At 42.8% G+C, this 18849-nt stretch overlaps 1 protein-coding gene across 5 annotated transcripts in view; it reads left to right on the top strand.

Annotated features, from left to right (window-relative positions):
• The window catches only part of LOC111155263 (gamma-secretase activating protein), an 84037-nt gene that overhangs the window by 52272 nt on the left and 12916 nt on the right, over nucleotides 1–18849 (top strand). For 4 of the 5 annotated variants that reach the window (XM_022515378.1, XM_022515375.1, XM_022515380.1 and 1 more), the window contains 5 exons: nucleotides 173–226; nucleotides 11996–12124; nucleotides 12964–13022; nucleotides 13716–13747; nucleotides 16136–16197. In XM_022515378.1, coding sequence (XP_022371086.1) covers nucleotides 173–226; nucleotides 11996–12124; nucleotides 12964–13022; nucleotides 13716–13747; nucleotides 16136–16197 — 336 coding nt within the window. The remainder of the gene's footprint in view (nucleotides 1–172; nucleotides 227–11995; nucleotides 12125–12963; nucleotides 13023–13715; nucleotides 13748–16135; nucleotides 16198–18849) is intronic. The other variant, XM_022515377.1, reaches the window with a different exon arrangement.

Below are 18849 nucleotides of genomic sequence, written 5' to 3'. Positions count from 1 at the left end.
AGATGGGCTGGTTCACTGCTATTTATAAACCATAAGGTTTATTTAAAGTAGAGGTTAGCAAACTGGGAGCTGCCCTCAGCTTCTGTCTGTGCAGAAAACACTTCCTGAAGGCTCAAGCTTGTGGTGGTTGATACGTTTAGCAGTCCTGTGTGTGTGTTTTTCCCCACCATAGGAAATTCCTGGAATAACCCTTGTGACGGAAGAGATCCCATTGCTTTTCATGAAGGTAAGTCCTTCCAGGGAGAGACAAAAGCACACGGTGCCTGGCTTCCTTGCTGGCCTCCACACTCAACGAGAGCTCCAGCTCTCTGTGTCAAGGACTATGGTGGTTCCCAAAGGACTTGTAGACTGTCAGCGGGAGGATGGGAGCAAGGGGTAGGATTAGTTCTTGAGAAAATCCTTCCTAAGGGGTTGAGTCGTCTGTGAGGATAATATTATGGCAATTCTTAGGAATACTCTTTGGAGAGGGAAGTTTTCTGAAGACAGAGAGTTATAGGGATCAACCTAAACCACACAGGACTCGTCTTTTCCATGGCGCCTCCAACCAGTCCACACTGGAGTTCTTACAGACCGTGCTTAGAGAACCCTCCGCACGCACACGCGCGCGCGCGCGCGCACACACACACACACACACACACACACAGCCTTAAACCCATTAAGTAACCTGGGCTGAGATTATCTAATTTCCTTCTGGTTCTAAGAACAGCTTTTCTGTTTCTCAAAAGTGACCTCCGCTGGCTCCGAATGCGGTCTCTGTGAAGCTTCTGCACACCTCCTTCCTGCCGCTAAGGGGTAGCTATTAGTGTCTTTGTGTAATCTGGTGGTTTCAGAAGGGCTTCTGAGCACAATAGGGAGAATGGGGTGGGGTGGGTGAGTAGAAAAGAATGTGTATGTAGTTAAAAACTGGAGAGTATTTTAGCTGTTTCCTTGAAGCTCCTTTGTTGTTTCTGGCATCGCCTCCTGTTAATTATAGCTTGGTGTGTAGTGGGAAATCTCAGCGTTTGGTAGCAGGCAGCTCGCTGTGCTGCCGCTCTCTTATTTACATTTAATTCTTTTTGGATCCACAGAGGGCAGGCCGGGCCTGGGCAGCCTGGGGAAAGCAAAAAGCCGTGAGGTCTGAGGTCCCGGTGATGCACTGGGAGTGGGAAAGGGCCGACTGGGGCAGGTTTGATGGTTCTGGGTTTCGGTCCTAAGAAGGGTCCTTCAGGGAGACGGAAAGGTGATGGTTCTGGGCCACAGCCGGGACCACTGTGAAGCCCCCCAAAGGGAGAAAGAGGAAGGGGAAAGAAAGGTTTGATTAATAGCTGAAAATGTTCTTATTAAGAGCCTCCCTCCTTTCCTTGTACTGTTTCTGCTTTTATCATGAGTCCTACCAAACCCATAATGTGTGAAACCGGTGAAGAGAGTTTTATTTATTTATTTTTTAAAGGTTTTATTTATTTGACAGAGAGTGAGAGAGAGCACAAGCAGGGGAAATGGCAGGCAGAGGGAGAGAGAAGCAGGCTCCTCGCAGAGCAGGGGGAGCCCAATGTGGGGCTCAATCCAGGACCCTGGGATCATGACCTGAGCCAAAGGCAGAAACTTAACCAAACTGAGCCACCTGGAGCCTAGTGAAGAGAATTTTAAGGAGAAAGTAATGTCACCCATAATTCTCTACAGTTCCTAACGAATCAACTTTCAGTTTTACCCTCATTTCCTCTAGCCTTTGTCATAGGAAGGCATAGTAGTGAAAGCCATCCAGAGAGATTTCTTTTTTTTTTAAGATTTTATTTATTTATTTGACAGAGAGACACAGGGAGAGAGGGAACACAAGCAGGGGGAGTGGGAGAGGGAGAAGCAGGCTTTCTGCCACTGAGCAGGGAGCTGGACTCGGGGCTCAATCCCAGGACCCTGGGATCATGACCTGAGCTGAAGGCAGATGTTTAATGACTGAACCACCCAGGCGCCCCCATCCAGAGATACTTAACAAAGATTGCCAGTTACATTAGTTTTCATGCTGCTGTGTGAGCTTTGTAATTATGACCTCTAAAGGCTCCAGAGGATTCTGTTGGGTTGTTGTGTCCTAATGAATCATTTTTCTGTTTTGAGACATTTAGTTTGTCTCCAGCCCCCATTTAAAAAAAAAATGCAATTAAAAATAATGTTGCAGTGAATATTTTTATCTAGATGGTTTTTCTTTTGATTTATCCTCCAAGGTTAAATGTCCAGGAGTATTGCTGGGCAAAAGACTGTGACAGTTTTGAAAGCTTTTGATTCTTATTGCCAAATTGGATACTCAAAAACAAAACAAAACAAACAAAAAAAACGTGATTAACTCACAAGGAATTTATGGGTTTATCAGTTTTACTACAACCTTATCACCATGGTATATTTTCATTTTATTTATTTTTTTAAGACTTACTTTATTTATTGAATAGAGAGAGAGAGATCACAAGTAGGCAGAGCAGTTGGCAGAGAGGGGGAAGCAGGCTCCCTGCTGAGCAGAGAGCCCAATGCAGGACTCGATCTCAGGACCCTGAGATCATGACTTGAGCCGAAGGCAGAGGCCTAACCCACTGAGCCACCCAGGTGCCCCATGTATTGTCATTTTAAAAATTAAGTAAATATAAAAGACTGATGTGAAGATTTCCTTAATTTTTTACCCAGTGGCTTATTCTAAGAATATGATTTGACTTCGCTTAGGAACAAGGTGGCTTATTTTTGCACCTTTTTTTCCTTTTTTCCTATTTGTGTGTCTGTATATTTGTGTGTAAAATGATGCTTTTTTTATTATTCAAGTTTTTTTCTCTCCTAATATTCACTGTGCATCTCACTTTTTTTTTCCTTTCCCCTAATGACCTTTGACATCTGGCCCTGCAGACTGATGTTTCCCATCAACCATTCCCAGACATTCTTGGGAGCTCCTGTACTGCTCCCCCATGTGTCTGCATGCCAAGAGGAAGTGTTACACAGCACACATTTGAACTGTAGATCTCTTGACGACCTTGTCCACGCAGACGCAATCTGTCAGAGAAGGCAAAGATATACTACTGGAATGGGCCTTGAACTCTGGAAGAGGTGGTACTAGATTTGGTTTGTCCAGCTCCCCAATCCCTACCCCAGTCCTTCAGCATGGGAGACACAGGACACCTGGCTCTGATCTTTCTCATTTGTTTTCCCATTCCTCTTTGCACAATACTCCTCGCTAGAAGCCGCTGCCTTTGACTTACTTCTTCTACCCCAAGTCCCAGCTTCATAATATTGTGATGGGCCTGTTTGCCCGGGGGGGGGGGGGGGGGGGGGGGGGGGGGGGGGGGGGGGGGGCCCGGGGGGGGGGGCCGGGGGGGGAGCCCACCCCACCCTCGGCCCCTCCCTCCCTCCCCTCCCGCAGTTACAAGACTGCGCTCTCCGTGCTTACTCAGCTACAGGAGTTCGCTCTGAGTACCTCTGACCTGAATCACGAGTTACTTTTTGAATGAATGCACGTTTGCTGCCAGACTTTCCATGAGGCCCCAGGGATCCTTATTTACTCTCACCACACTCGCTTTGCTCCTTGGTAGATGACTGCCCTGATAAGAAGTCCGGGAGAGGGAAAGGCAAAGCGAAGGTGGAAAAGCACCTTCTTCCTGCTCTCTCTGCAAAGAGTTCTCCCGTGGAGTACTTTACAAATGTTTAGTATAGGAATATGCAATTTAACTTGGCATACACCAGTTGAATTAGCACTTAATCACCTGAAAGACTAGTGGCTTCCTTACTTTATAAAATGGTTTCCAGAAGAATTTTAAACAGTGAAACAAGTAGTGTACTGAAACAAGTTCCTTGCCTTCAAAGCAATGTTATCAAGAGTGTCCTTCCCAGGAATGATTTTAGCCCTTCATAAAACATGGATTTCTCTAGGGAAGTGGCAATCTTCTTGAAAGCTTTAAAATTACCCTTGATTTTCTAGTGAGAAGAGAAACTATTTGGGGTGCCTGGGTGGCTCAGTGGGTTGAAGCCTCTGCCTTCAGCTCAGGTCATGATCCCAAGGTCCTGGGATCGAGCCCCGCATGGGGCTCTCCGCTCAGCAGGGAGCCTGCTTCCCTTCCTCTCTCTCTGCCTGCCTCTCTGCCTACTTGTGATCTCTGTCTGTTAAATAAATAAATTAAAAAAAAAACACACACACAAAACCTGACCGCAGGAAGCCCATGAAGATTAGGAAATACATAGAAACAATCACTTACTGGAATATAATGATAAAAGGTGAATGAGCATGCCCCCAATGGAGAAATGGGAGTATGTTCACGTGTTTTTTAAGCCAGACATCTTTAGTTTCGTTTTATAAAGTAAGGAAACCTTTTAGTCATTTGTTTAGATTACTGTCTGACCCAGACACTGGGAATGCTAGGGAGACTTAAGAGCCCTTCCCACTTACGTCCCATCAGAAGTCACTGTGTTAAGTCAAGTGTCTATCAGGGGGTCTCAGTGCCCCTGAGCACTTGGGAATACAATCATTGGCACTTGGGCTCTTCTCCAGAGACTTGTTCATTTAATTATGTTTCTTCACTTACAAAGTGTTTTAAGAATACAGTTTTAATTGGGCAAAGCATGAGTGTTATTGATTGCTTTGTGAAATAAAAAAGACTTTTTTCCTTGACCCTCCCAATACAGACATACAGACAACTACTGGCATTTAAAGACAAGTTTTGTTACGGATCCAAAGTATTAACAAAATTACAATGCAATACCTTACAATTTTGTAAAAAAAAAAAAAAGGATTGTTGCTTTGATAACAATGTAGTACCAGAAATGTCCATTGGTGATGTGGGAAATACTGATTTTGCAAAGTGCAGTTGGTACATATGTGATACTATGATATAACTAGAAATGTACATTTGGTCTTTATCCATGACTCCTGGCATGGAGTTCCTAAAATCCTTGTAATTTCCTAAGTGATAAGAGCTACCGGGACATCTTTTGTTATATTCAGTGTTTGTTCCCAGTTCCTGAAATAGCACAAAGGTGAAAAGAATGTCTTTTGTTATTCATAGCAAGCCCCTTTCAGCTACACCTGAGTTATGTTAATAAGGTGATTTTTTGGAAAACACCTAAGACTGGGGGCTGGTTGCCTAAAGAACCAAACCCGTGATTAGAAGGTTGGAACTTCAGGCCACCCCCCCGCCGCCCCCGGCTCTGGAGATAAGGGAGAATGGCTGGGATTTGAGTTCAGTCACTGGTGGTCAGTGATTTAATCAATCCTGCCTAAGTCATGGAGCCTCCATAAAGAACTCTTACTGAAGGAGTTTGGAGAGCTTCTGAGATGCTAAGGTGTGGGAGGACAGTGTCGCTCAGGAGCCAATGGAAACTCTGAGCCCTTTCCCACATGCCTGGTTCTATCCATCTCTTCCATCTGGCAGTTTCCTTCGTTGTATCCTTTTACAATAAGCCAATGTATAATATGTGAACTGTTTTCTTGAGTTCTGTGAGCTACTCCAGTGAACTGTCAAACCCAAGGAGGGGGTCTTGGGAACCTCCAATTTATAGGCAGCTTATGGGATCCAATGCTGTCCCCAAGTAGGTAGTGTCCAAATTGAGTTAAATTGTAGCAGACCCAGCTTGGTGGTGTAGAATTGGTTGATGTGTGTGGTGTTGGGGGGAACTTCCACACTTGGTGGCCAGAAATGACGTCTTCTGGGAGTAGATTGTTGTAGTAGGAAAACAAGTATTTTTCTACAATGTATTTTCTGGGACAGTGAGTTATGGCAAGTTCAGTTAATATTGTCAAACATAATTTTATGATGGTACAAAGAAATATTATTTCTTAGAAACAGAGCACCAGGCTGGTATAGTCATTCCTGTCATATCTACAGAGATGGGGGTTCCTTCAGTTAATATCTCATATGATGAAATTGAGGGACAGACCCAGCCACCAGCTTGTGCTGCTGTTCTTCACAGGTTTGGTTGGAGATGTACTGTTTAATGCTTAAGGTTGAAAGGAGAGAAATGTCTTCCCATTGGCTTTCTTAGGGCATATGCTGGTTATGAGATGGACAGTTTAGAACCATTTTTAGTGGTTACATTAAAAATGCAGCCCATTAAAAATGGCTAAGAGAGGGTCTCTGGGGTGGCTCAGTCACTTAAGCGCCTGACTTCAGATCAGGTCATGATCCCGGGGTCCTGGGTTCCTGCTCAGCAGGGAGCCTGCTTCTCCCTCTTCACCTCCCCCTGCTTGTGCAGGCTCTCTCTCTCTTAAATAAAATCTTTTTTTTTTTTTTTTTTTTTTTTAAAGGGTAAGAGAACTACAAGCTGGGCAAAGAGGAGAGATTGTATTTTTCTAGATATGGGGAAGAAAGAGGTGTTAATTTATGAATAGGAGAATTGGCACTTGCCACATGTGGTCACCTTTGGGTTCTAGTCACTGGTCCTCTGTATGGATCTGACGGTCTGCTCAGAGCATTTGGGCTTAGTAAATGGTGCTTTGCTAGTTTCATGGACACACAGGTGGCTGTATTTTATTCTGTCTGTGCTAGAGGTAGGGGGTCTCTGTGCTTCTCTGGGCTGCAAACAGAAGTTGATGTTGAGATGGAATCCACTGAACACCCAAACTGGATTGATGCTTTTATTTCTGCTAGTTGAGCCCTGGCGTCGAGAGTAAGGGTTTTCTCTGAGTTGGGCTTTTCTCCTCTAAGAAGATGAGGGTTAATCAGATGTAGGACCAAGGCCAGAGGGCTTTTTAGAAGTGAAAGGCAGATATTTTTTATCTCCTAAAATCAACTAGCAACCGAAATCCAAGATGGGGAACAATCCCTTAATATATAACCCTCTGGTCCTTCTGTTCAATTAATAGTTTTGATGGGTTTCATTCAGTAATTATTTCCTGTCCTCCTAAGAGGCAAAATGAGATTTTTTTTTTTTTTTTTAAGTAATCTCCACAGGGAGATTACTTAAATCTTGAAACATGGGGCTTGAACTCACTACCCCGACATCAAGAGTCACGGCAACCCAATTGTTCAAGAAGAGACTTGGGATAATTTCCCTTCTTTCAAAATCAAACTTTAAAACTCCTCCTTGTGCAGGAAAACACTTCTGGGGCTCCCTTGAGAGTCTGATGGCTTCTTACACCAGCATCTCCCAGAAGTAGCTACATTCATGAGTATTTTCTTATAAAATATTTTAAGGCTTATGCGCTCTCCTGAAGTAGACTGCAGTGTGCTTCTTGGGCTCTTACTTTATGTCGATGCCGTTGTCCCCGATGAGCCCAGTGTTCAGTTCACGAGTTCCGTAAGTACTAACTGACGATACAGGAGTGTTTTTCTGTGCTCCCAGGTGGACTGTTCGGATGGGATTGTAATGCTTCCGCTCCCTCTTCCCCCCATTCTGTGTTCAAGCATCTACAATTCGATCTTGGAGCTTCTTTAATTCTCTGGGTGAATGAGCAGTCGGGTGTTACCTTGACATTTGCCATCCATCCTGGATTGGCTCTAACCTCCTCTTTAACCCCATCTCCTATTTAATCAACAACACAATCACCCATTCTCAGGCAGCTGGTTCTTCATCAGCCTGTAAGCCAGAGGCATGAAGGCAAGAAAGACACGTGAGTGTGGGTGGGAGACGGTGATGACCTGGGCGGGCTCAAGCAGTGTTCTCTGCCCTGGCTGAGCCCTGGGGGTGCCCCGGGAACTTTGAAAACTCAGGAAGCTCAGGTCGCACCCCGCTTCAGTTTACTATCTGGGGGGTGCCAGCCCCGTATTTGCTGAAGTCGGGAGTCACAGGCTAGAGACAGAGATCTTCACCACAGAGCATGAAATGCTGTTGGTTGCTTTCTCTAATGCTCTGCCTCTGATCTAAACCCAGAGTGCACATTCTTGTCTCTCAGTCTTTGCTCACTCCCCAGAGTATCCCCTCCGGAACGTCCTCTCCTTGTCTTTCACTTATCAAATCCATTTTCAAACTCTGGGTCTTATCTATTACTCAGGCTTCCAAATAGACCTTCCAATATACAGTGATCTCTGAGATTTTCATAACTTAAAAAATCCTATCACTTATTGGGCTGCCTGGGTGGCTCAGTCGGTTAAGCATCTGCCTTTCACTCAGGTCATGATCCCAGGGTCCTGGGATCAAGCCCCTCATCTGGCTTCTTGCTCAGTGGGGAGCCTGCTTCACCGTCTGCCTACCACTCCTGCTTGTGCTCTCTCTGTCTCTCTCTGTGTCAAATAAGTAAATAAAACCTTAAAAATAATTATAGCACTTACCTCATAGATACCATGTGGTGACATATGCCACTAATTATTTTCATCTATGTTGTAACATCCAGCCCAGTGACCTTCTTGAAAGACCTACAGGTTTATAGTAAAGTATTTCCGGGACTTTGCTGAACAGTGTTTCTAATTTAAATCTAAGTGGGTTTTGCTCGTTTATTTTTAAAACTCCATTCCTTTGCCTTCTAACTCAGGGGTTTTGAACTATTGTAGGTTATGGATCCCTTTGAACATCTGGGGCAAGCTGTAGGCCTTGTCCCCAGAGATGTGCTCCCACAACTCACTCTGTTCTGCATACTGTCATTGGATTCCTAAGCCCCTTTGTAGCCCATCCATGGACTTGTTTTAATTGTTTTCAGCTAAGAAAAGGGATTATTTTAATGGTGGAAGGGGAAGGATCTTGAGATCCTTGGGAGAGATCTTTTTTTAGGAGCTACAGTGTGTGTGTGAGGGGAGGAGATCCTCAGACGAGTGGGAGGGCTTCCGTGTTCCTCAGACATCGCTGGGACCACAGGGTGGGGCTGCTGCAGCAAAAGTGGGCAGAGCTAGTATCTTGACCAACCACTAGGTGTCACTACAACACCAGTTAGTTGTTGGGCCTTGGCACTAGTGTGCTGGAACCCAGGAGTAGAATGCAAGAAAGCTGCAGTGACTTCCTGTCAGGGACTAACTACAGCCAAATGTTGGCAGAATTTGCTTTCATTATTATTTTTTTCAATAGAAGGAAGACTAAAGGGTAGATAAGGGCACACTAATTGTAAATAAGTTGAAAGGGGAAGAAAAGGTGAGTGAGGTGGGTTTATCTGGGAGTGTGATGTGACACTGGGGTTCCAGTTTCCCCTAGAAATGACCTTTTCTTGGACGTAGTTTTTCTTTCTTTCTTCTTCTTTTTTTTTTTTAACATTTTATTTATTTATTTGAGAGAGAGACAGTGAGAGAGAGCATGAACGAGGAGAAGGTCAGAGGGAGAAGCAGACTCCCTGTGGAGTTGGGAGCCCGATGTGGGACTCGATCCCAGGACTCCAGGATCATGACCTGAGCTGAAGGCAGTTGCTTAAACAACTGAGCCATCTGGGTGCCCTTGGACGTAGTTTTTCTTGTCTCTCTGAGAAGGGATGTTGGCTGGATGGGCCTTTCAGGCTTCTAAAACACCAAGTAAATATTATTATGTAATTTACCAATACTCCAAAATTCATTTTGAACCAATAGTGACTGCCCTTTCAGTAAAAGTGTGGATAGTGTGCTATTATTTAATATAAGGGCATTTTTCTTGTTTGAGGCGTATTTTACTAAAATTCTCTTTTTTTTTCTTGCAATATAGCCAAGGCTGTTACCACACTAAGCATTAGCTCACTTTGTTTTCTGGCTACATAATGCATTTTGGTCCTAGTCAAATCTTTTACAAACACATGTATTTTGGCAAGGAAGTGTATCATAAATCTATCTTCATTGATTTAAGGAAACAGTGTGTGTTAGTATATCCTTTGATATCAGCCATAGAAACATTTTTCTAGATAATGTCTTCTTAGGCAAGGGAAATAAAAGTAAAAATAAACTACTGGGCCTACATCAAAATAAGCTTTTGCACAGCAAAGGAAACCATCAACAAAATGAAAAGGCAACCCATTGAATGAGAGAAGTTATTTGCAAATAATATATCCACTAAGAAGTTAATATCCAAAATATACAAATAACTTATACAATTCAACACCCAATAAACAAATAATCCAATTAAAAAATGGGCAGAGGACCTGAGCAGACATTTCTCTGATGAAGACATACAGATGGGCTACAAGATGCTCAACATTACTAATCATGAGGGAAATGCAAATCAAAACCACAATGAGATTTCACCTCACTCCTGTTCAGAGTGGCTAGAATCAAAAAGTCAAGAAATAACAAGTGTTGGTGAGGATGTAGAGAAAAAGGAGCCTTCATGCTCTGTTGGTGAGAATGCAAACTGGTGCAGCCACTGTAGAAAACAGTATGGAGGTTCCTCAAAAAATTAAAACTAGAATTACCATATGATCCAATAATGCTACTACTGGGTATTTACTCAAAATGAAAATGCTAATTTGAAAAGATATACGCACCCCTATGTTTATTGCAGCATTATTTACAATAGCCAAGATATGGAAGCAACCCAAATGTCCATCCATAGATGAATGGATAGAGAATTGGTATATGTATACAGTGGAATATTACTCGTAAAAAAGGAATAAGATCTTGCCATTTGCAGCAACATGAATAGACCTATAGGTATAATGCTAAGTGAAATAAGTCAGAGAAAGGCAAATATCATATGATTTCACTTACATGTAAAAGTTAAACAAATAAATTTTAGAAAGACATAAAACCAGACTCTTAATTACAGAGGCCTAACTAGTGGTTGCCATAGGGTGATGGGGGTGGGGGAGATAGGTGAAATAGATAAAGGGGATAAAGATGTACAAATCCTAGTTATAAGTCTTAGAGAGGAACAGTACAGCAGAGGGAATCTAGTCAGTAAGATTGCAATAATATTTGGTGACAGATGGTGACTACACTTACTGTGGTGAGTGTAGTGAGTAGTGTATAGTAGTGTATAGAATTCTTGAATCATGATATTGTACTGAGTAGTGTATAGAATTCTTGAATCGTGATATTGTACTCCTGAAAGTAATCTAGCATTATATGTTCATTGTACTTAAATTTAAAAATTTAAAAACAGGGTCACCTGGGTGGCTCATTGGTTAAACTTCTGGCTCTTGGTTTCAGCTCAGGTAATGATCTCAGGGTCGTGGGATGAGGCTCCTCATCGGGCTTCACGCTCAGTGGGGAGTCTGCTCAAGGTTGTCTCTCTCTCCCCTCTGTCCCTCTGCCCACTCACGCATTCTTTGTCTTAAATAAATAAATCTTAAAAAATTAAAAAACATTTTGTGTCAATACATCCTTCAACATTAAAAACGTGTTAGTATTGCATTATATTTAAAAATGCATATAATGGATACATTATTGCTTCAATTACAGCAATATGTCAAAGACCTAAATAGGTTGCCAGCAAATTCTGTTTTGGAGTATTTGACAGCCAAATGTGAAACTAGTTCACCCCACCTTTCTGACGCCTAGGTTTTGAAAGACCTCTTTTGGAAGTAGATAAGCTTAGCAGGAAAGTAAGCCTCTTCCCTGTGCTATACGTCTTATGAACATTCTCTGAATACATCATTGTTAACACAACCTAAGTCAACAAAGTGGGTGTCTGGAGAGGAAATGATCTGGTGTGTTTAATACAACACGGGGTTTAATACAGGCTTCCCAACTTAGCCTGAACGCCGGCAACTCATACTGGTTTGGGGACGGGAGCAGTGGCTCTCTATAAAAGGGGCAGAAAAGGAAATGGGGAAAGCAAAACACTTTAAGTCTTACTATTTTAGAATTCCTGCAGGAGGGGGCGCCTGGGTGGCTCAGTGGGTTAGGCCTCTGCCTTTGGCTCAGGTCATGATCTCAGGGTCTTGAGATCGAGCCCCGCTTCTGGCTCTCTGCTCAGCGGGGAGCCTGCTTCCCCCTCTCTCTCTCTGCCGGCCTCTCTGGCTACCTGTGATCTCTCTCTCTGGTAAATAAATAAAATCTTAGAATTCCTGCAGGAATTCTTTCGTGGGAAGAATTCAGTCAGAAACACTGCCCTCTAAGAGCTGAGGAAGTAAGGCAAGCCTGGCTTTCCACAAGGCTCGGATGATCCTTGCTGGTTGGTCAGGGCCCAGGCCCTGCTTCTCAAGCTCACCAGTGCTTTTTGTCTCCTGCAGGTGCACAGCTTTAAGGGCTACTGGGAAAAACTGAACTCCAACCTAGAATACGTGAAGTACTCCAAGCCACGCCTGCTGTATGACAACAGCATGGTCCGGAAAGAATGGCACAGCCTGATCTCAGAAGAGGTTTGTGTGGATGCAGGAGAATAAAGCAAGAAGCAAAAGTATAGCATCCGATGAGGGGATGCCCTTTAGTCCCAAGGCTGGCTACAGTTTGCTGCACTTTCCCCAACAGCCAGGCCCTTTTGCATTGTTGCGAGAAGACCACGGTGCTTTTCTGATCTGTCTTCTCTTGAGGAGGAAAACCAAGTGCGCAGAGGTTAAGGGACACAAGCAGCATGTTCATCGTGGAAGTGAGATTAATAGCTCGGTCTTACCTGCGTTCTTGCATTACTTGTATAGTTAAAAGTTGATTTAAAAAAAACCTAGGTGTTCCAAAAATTTATGGCTGCTGAGGGTTAGATTTAGTTGAAAGAAAAGTGGCTGGGACTGACTGCAAAACGGGCGGCACAAGGGAGATCTGTGGGGGGATGGAACTGTTCTGTATCTTGACTACGGCATGTGAATGTGCGTCCATGGTGAATTGACATAGGACTATACACTCATTCTAGCAATATCTGCCTCCTGATTTTGATACTGTACTATAGTCCTTTATATCAGATATAAACATGGGGGGAGACTGGCTGAAGCGTACATGAGATCTCTCTAGAATCTCATGTAGTTGCTGTGTCATTGTATATAACACAACACTGTCTAGTTGATTTACAACTTCCAGCACATCTATAATAATTTCAGAATAAGGTGCTTTTTTAACTCATTTTTAAGAACATAGGTATTTTGATTGCTTGGAAAGTATATTTCTTTTTTCCGAAACTCTTTCGCTATGTTGCACTATGTCCTTGGTGTGAAAAATGGCACCCACAAAACTTCAACCTTCCACACCTCTGACATGTTCTCCCTTCTAGAAAACCGGAAGAAGAAGGTCCATGGCGTACATGAGGAATATTCGTGAAAATGCCATGAAGTAAGTAAAATTAGGGATTAGTGTACCTAGAAGATGCGTATCTTTTGCGAGTACTTTTTTGGAGACCTTTCGTGGAAGGAGCTTCCTTTTATTGAGTGTCCTCAACAAAACGATGCTGTGAGCTTAATGAATGCAGCCAGCCGGGTCCTATCTTGAGTTTGGTGCTAGAGTTTCTAGTGGGAAAATTGTATGTTAAACTGTATAATAAAATTGTATATTAAACCTTACAGACTGGCATCCTGAAGATAGATAATTATAAACGACAAGTAGTAGAGAAGGCCCTTACTAAGTGAGCACTTTAGGGGGATAGAGACAGTAGGTTCATTTAAAAAGTGCTAGTGGGCTGCTGAGCGGGCTCTTATTTTGAAAGCCCATTTTCTGGATAGATGAGTCATCTTGGAGTGCTACAAGAATAGGCCCGTTCCAACCCTGTTCTATTTTCTGTTCCCATTATTTCCAATAACCAAGAGCTGCAATTGTTCTAAATTATTGTCATTGTTTGCGCTAAAGGGTTTTGAGATTTTATAATCGCCTAATGTGGCTTTTGCCAAGTTGATTAAAGTGTTTGAGGTTTTCAGCCACCTGAGAACAGTTTCTGCGGTGGTTTTATGGAGGATATCTTTATGGGGTATTGTGGCTTTTTTTTTTTTTTTAATCTTCCTATGTGAATAACATTGGCTAATTTCTTTGTAGGGTGATTTCTAACCTAGAAGCAAGGAATTTGGGTAAGAAGAGAAGTGTAATAAAGTCCTCATTATTTGATTTCTGTCAGTGTTTGGTTTGTAACCCTGTCTTTCCTACCGGTGTGGGTTGGCAAGGAAATCACGCTCAGTAGTGTAATTAAGGCAGCACCCCTTTAATATCTTCCTGTTAGAGTGACCACCCAGCTCCTTCCATGTCTGTCTTGGCACCAGGACCTTTCGGGACATCTGCTGAATGTGCTTTTGCTGGAAGAGTCCCTGAGTGTTGGCGTCTGGTTTTCATTATTTTTCTTCAGAACCTTGATCTAATTACCATGCCCTGTGGCTGTACCCACACGATGTACTTCGGGAGTTCCTCTGGCTTAGGGCTGCTTTCCTTCCAGCTTTTCAGCTGTCTGATCACACAGGGATTTTGATTTTGGGTAACATTTGGGCACTCCCTGGGCTAGGTCATAGGAGTCCAAAGATAGGAGTCTCTGGGTAAGCTGTGTGGTTATAGAGGAAGAGCATAGGCCTGGAGCCAGACAGAACTTGGCTACAGTTCCAGGCCAGCCACATGCTAACAGTGTGCTCTTGGGCAAGCCATGTATTCGCTTCCTGCATTAACTTTTTCAGGACAGGGTGAGAGGAAAAACAAGAGTAAATGGGGTAACGTTTATAGCACCTCGTACAGCACTTGGTGCACGAGATACCTGAGGGCTGCTTTGTCATTGATGTGTGAGGAAGAAATGCTGATGGCGATGGGTGTTCTAGAACCACCGTGGGTGGGGGGAGGCATTGGATCAGGAGTGGGGATGGTTGGGGAACAGAGTGAGCTCAGAAAAGTCTTTCCAGGAGTGACAGCTGAGGTAAGTCTTGATTAAACACCCTACCAGGTAAAACTGAGGGACGAGAATGCTAAATGTATCCAGGTACAAGCTTTTTTGTGGTTTTGTCTCTGGAACACTTTCATGCCTCCTAAAGGCCAGCCTCCATTTAAAAAGCTATTATTTTTATATCCCACTTATGTTTTATAGGCTTGGATGTTTAGGTGTATGCTGGGTGACCCTAACGGAAACGATTTTATACGGTGCATTGTGGGACATCCTGCAGCTGTGCACACAGGTCATGTGAACCATGACAGTGAACTTGTGATCCAGCCCAGGGTGACAGGGCCTTTGCTTAGGGAGCAGCTGGGAGGGAACCAGCCTCTGCCTGTGTTACCAGGCCATCCATGCCCAAAGCCAGGCTCTCCCGCTAGCACCAGGCAGGAGCAGCGGGCAGGAGTCCTGCCCAGCAGTGGGGACGTGAAGGTGCCTGGTTCAGGCTCATCCTTCTTGCCTGGCCAGGAATTTTGCCATGCGGGAAATGTTGCCTGTTGTCAAGGTTTTTGTGGTGTCTGTCACTCCTCTGCCCCCGTTAGAGCTCCTACTCCTGTACTTTCCGCCTGTTTATATCCTGTAACCATTCTCTCTGCGAGCACTTTGGGAACTTGTCCCTTCCTCTTATGTTCTTGGCTTGCCCTAGTGTCCTAGGAAGAATGTCATCACTAAAAGAAACAGGACAGTCTGGGTGAAACTCAGGGCTGCTGGCATCAAGTTTTGAATTGCTTCATCTGAATCAAAAAGCTCATTTGGGCTCCAGGTCGGATTTATCCCGAGGGGACAAGAGGCCCCTATGCCGTCCCACACAGGGTCATCAGCCCACTGACTGGGGCAGTTCTGCTCTCTTGACAGGTGCGTGCCTCAGTTGCCCCAGGAGAGGAGGAGCAGGGCACGAAGGTGCAGTTAGAGGAGTGTTAGGCACATCTTGCCACAAGACTGTGTTGTCTGCCCCTCCAGGCTGCTGGTATAGTGCAAATCACGGCAGAGGAAATGCCATCCCGTTGAACCTTCCGTGTCACTTCTCCATCTTGAGCTGGTTACTCTTTTAGTCAGATCACTTGTGTCAATTCGTATTATTTGCTTCAGTAATTGACAGGTCCCCTCAGTTCAATGACTCCCACAGTCACTAAACCATAGAGGGTCATGAGGAAAGCAGTCATGCGATCCTTTCCACCAAGTCCCCGTCTCTGAGTTTATGGCCCCCTTGGTGTTAAGAAAGGGCCCACGTGCCTCTCACTCCAGTGAAGCAGAGGTCTTTAGACAGCAGTGAGTTTTCACATTGAAGTCAAAGCCAGAGCCTCTTGGTGTCGGGCAATGTGTTCCTTGTTTTCTTTCTTTCTTTCCTAGTCTTTGGGAGTAGAGCTGTCTCTGTATCACTTGGGTGACAAGTTCAGCTTGCAGGAATAAGTGGCGCATTTCATGAAAAATTTCATCCTATCAGCAAAATGGTCTGTGTTCCCAATAACTCAGAGAAGGGAAACCCAGGCTGATTTCTCTTCTAGTCGATTTCCCAAAAACCACCCTTCTTGACTATTTTGTTTAATTTCAGAGCCAAGATTAACACCCCTCTTCCAGGAGGAAGACAACCACCAGAGGCTGCTGATGGGGTTGGTAAGTTTTCTGTGGGCCTTTGGGGTGCTGAGAAACCACAGGATCCAAGAAAAGGGAAAGGGCTAGACTATGCTTCTCGTGATGACCTTATTTTTCACTCATTCTTTTAACCCATTAGCTGTTACCAGCCACTGTAGGCCCTGTGTGCTCAGTGGCAGACAACACAGATATGATTTCTGCTCTTTTAGAATTTAGTGTAGTGGGGGAGACATACATAAATCAGTCACTGCCCAAAATATATAATTACAAAACATCATAAGGAAATGTACAGCACTGAGTGTTTAAAAAAAGGAAAGAACAATGTCGCCGTGGCATTTGTATTTGGGGTTTAAAATACAACAGAATAAAGTATCCTTTCTCAGGAAGTCCTACTACTAGGAAGACCAAAGACAGAGAAATCAAAATAAATGAATGGAAGAGCAGAATTGGTAAATAAATCCAAAATCTATTTTTTTTAAACTGATTAAAGAGACATCTGGAAAGTCTAATAAAATATCTTTAATCCTGTGCAGGCTTAGGAATGGGATAATCTATTACCTTAACTATGGAAGGTTTTCAAATGTGAGAAAAACATGTGTAAATGCATATTTACACATTTGAAAATTCTAGTTAAAGTTTCCTTAATAAATAGAAATACCTAACTTGAGCCAAGAAGAAATAAAAATCCTTGACAACACAATAACCCTAAAATAATTTGAAAAAAATTGTCAGAGATTATCTCCAGGGGCGTCTGGGTGGCTCAGTCGGTTAAGTGTCCAACTCTTGATTTGGGTTCAGGTCACGTTCTCAGTGTCCTGAGGTTAAGCCCCGTGTTGAGCTCCACACTGAGCACAAAGCCTGCTTAAGAGTCTCTCTCCCCCTCCCTCTTCTGACACCCACATGCATGCACTCACTCTCTCTCTCTTAAAAAAAGAAAAAGGAAGAGATAATCTTCCAAAAAGGCACCAAATTATTTAATGAGTTAGTTCTTTCAAACTTATAAGGATCAGATCATACCCACGCTATGTAAATTATTTTTGAAAAAATGATGGGAAGTTTCTCAATCACTTTAAAAGGCTAGCATAACCCTAAAACCAAAATCTAACAATGACTTTTACTTTCAGTTATGAACATAGATACCATAAGCTCAATTAAAATATTTTCCAGTGGTCCATTTGAAAAATACAACATGGCCAAGTGGCCTTTTTTTTTTTTTTAAAGAAGGCTTATCATTAGCCAATGTATTAATGTAGTTCATCATATCACTAGGTCAAAGAGGGGGAAAAAAAGATCATCTCTATAGGTGCTAAAAACTGATAAAAGTAAAATTCCACTTCTGGAATATACCAAATCAATAAGACAAAAAATATCCTAATATTGATAGCTGACATATTTTAAATCAAATGTTGGGGTCATTCCTATTAATATCAGAAAGAAGTGGGATGCCTGGGTGGCATAGTTGGTTGAGTGTCCAACTCTCGATTTCGGCTCGGGTCATGGGATTGAGCTCCCTGTCAGGCTCTGTGCTGTGCATGGAGCCTACTTAATATTCTCTTTCTCCCTCTCCCGCACTCTGGCCCCATCCAGGCTCTCTCTCTCTCTCTCTCTCTCTCTCTCAAAAAACAAAGAAAGAAATTATGGATTCTTGCTATTTTCACTAAAAATTTTCATTGTTCTGGAAATTCCATACAGTGCAATAAGAAACAAAAGTAAAAGAAGATGCTATGATTGTCTAATGCAACAAACAAAATAATCACCAGGGGAAATGGAAAATACTAAGGAACAAGTTAATAAGCTGGTGATTCCATTTCCGAATCCTTAGCATCTAGGTTTAATAAAATTATAACCCAAAACTCTGACAGTTGACCAGGTGACTCACTTGACAAAGAGGAGTAGAACTGACACTACCAGATAGCTAAGTGTGTTATTGATCTACAATAATTGAAACAATATGGTGCTTGTACAAAATAGACAGGAGACTCTAGTTTAAATTTGAATCTTTAGTGTAGGATAAAATTAGGCATTTAAAAATCACTGGAAAGAAATACTTTCTAGTCTATCAATGGCTGCCTATCTGGAAAAGACAATTAGAGTCCTCCTATCCCAAATACCACCACCTTATACCATAAACCAGCAGAAATACCAGATAGATTAAGGAATCTAATATATAAAATTAATGTGTGTGTGTACTTGCCTATGCAATTGTCAAAGTTTAAAAATCGCACTAGCAAAGTTCAGCATATGGGGAATTGGGCAGCCTTATACAATGCAGTTGGAAACCAGTATTACCCATTAGCATATCCACTGCGAATTGTCTCAAACCTTTAGTACATGACCCAACAAGTTCCATTTCTAGGAATTTAGCTTAAGAAAATAATTGGGGTTATGGCAAACAAATCATGTATAAGGGATTTTTTTAGTGGTATTCACAATAGTATAAGAAGTATCCCATATGTTTAAGAGGAGAATAAATAGTTCAATTCTAGTTGATTCATAAAATTGAATACTGTGCAGCCATTACAACCAGCGTGGTAAAGAATATTCAATGACATAAACTCTTACATGAAATAAAGGGCAAATTAGAAAACATTGGAATGAGTGTACACACTGGAGAAAAGGAAAATAAAAAGTCCAAAATGTTAACACAGATGATAGGATTATGGGTGATTTAAA

Source organism: Enhydra lutris, unplaced genomic scaffold (genome assembly GCF_002288905.1).
Source record: "Enhydra lutris kenyoni isolate GAN:26980312 unplaced genomic scaffold, ASM228890v2 scaffoldscaffold40, whole genome shotgun sequence".
Classification (NCBI taxonomy): domain Eukaryota; kingdom Metazoa; phylum Chordata; class Mammalia; order Carnivora; family Mustelidae; genus Enhydra; species Enhydra lutris.
This window is presented reverse-complemented; position numbering and strand designations above follow the sequence as displayed.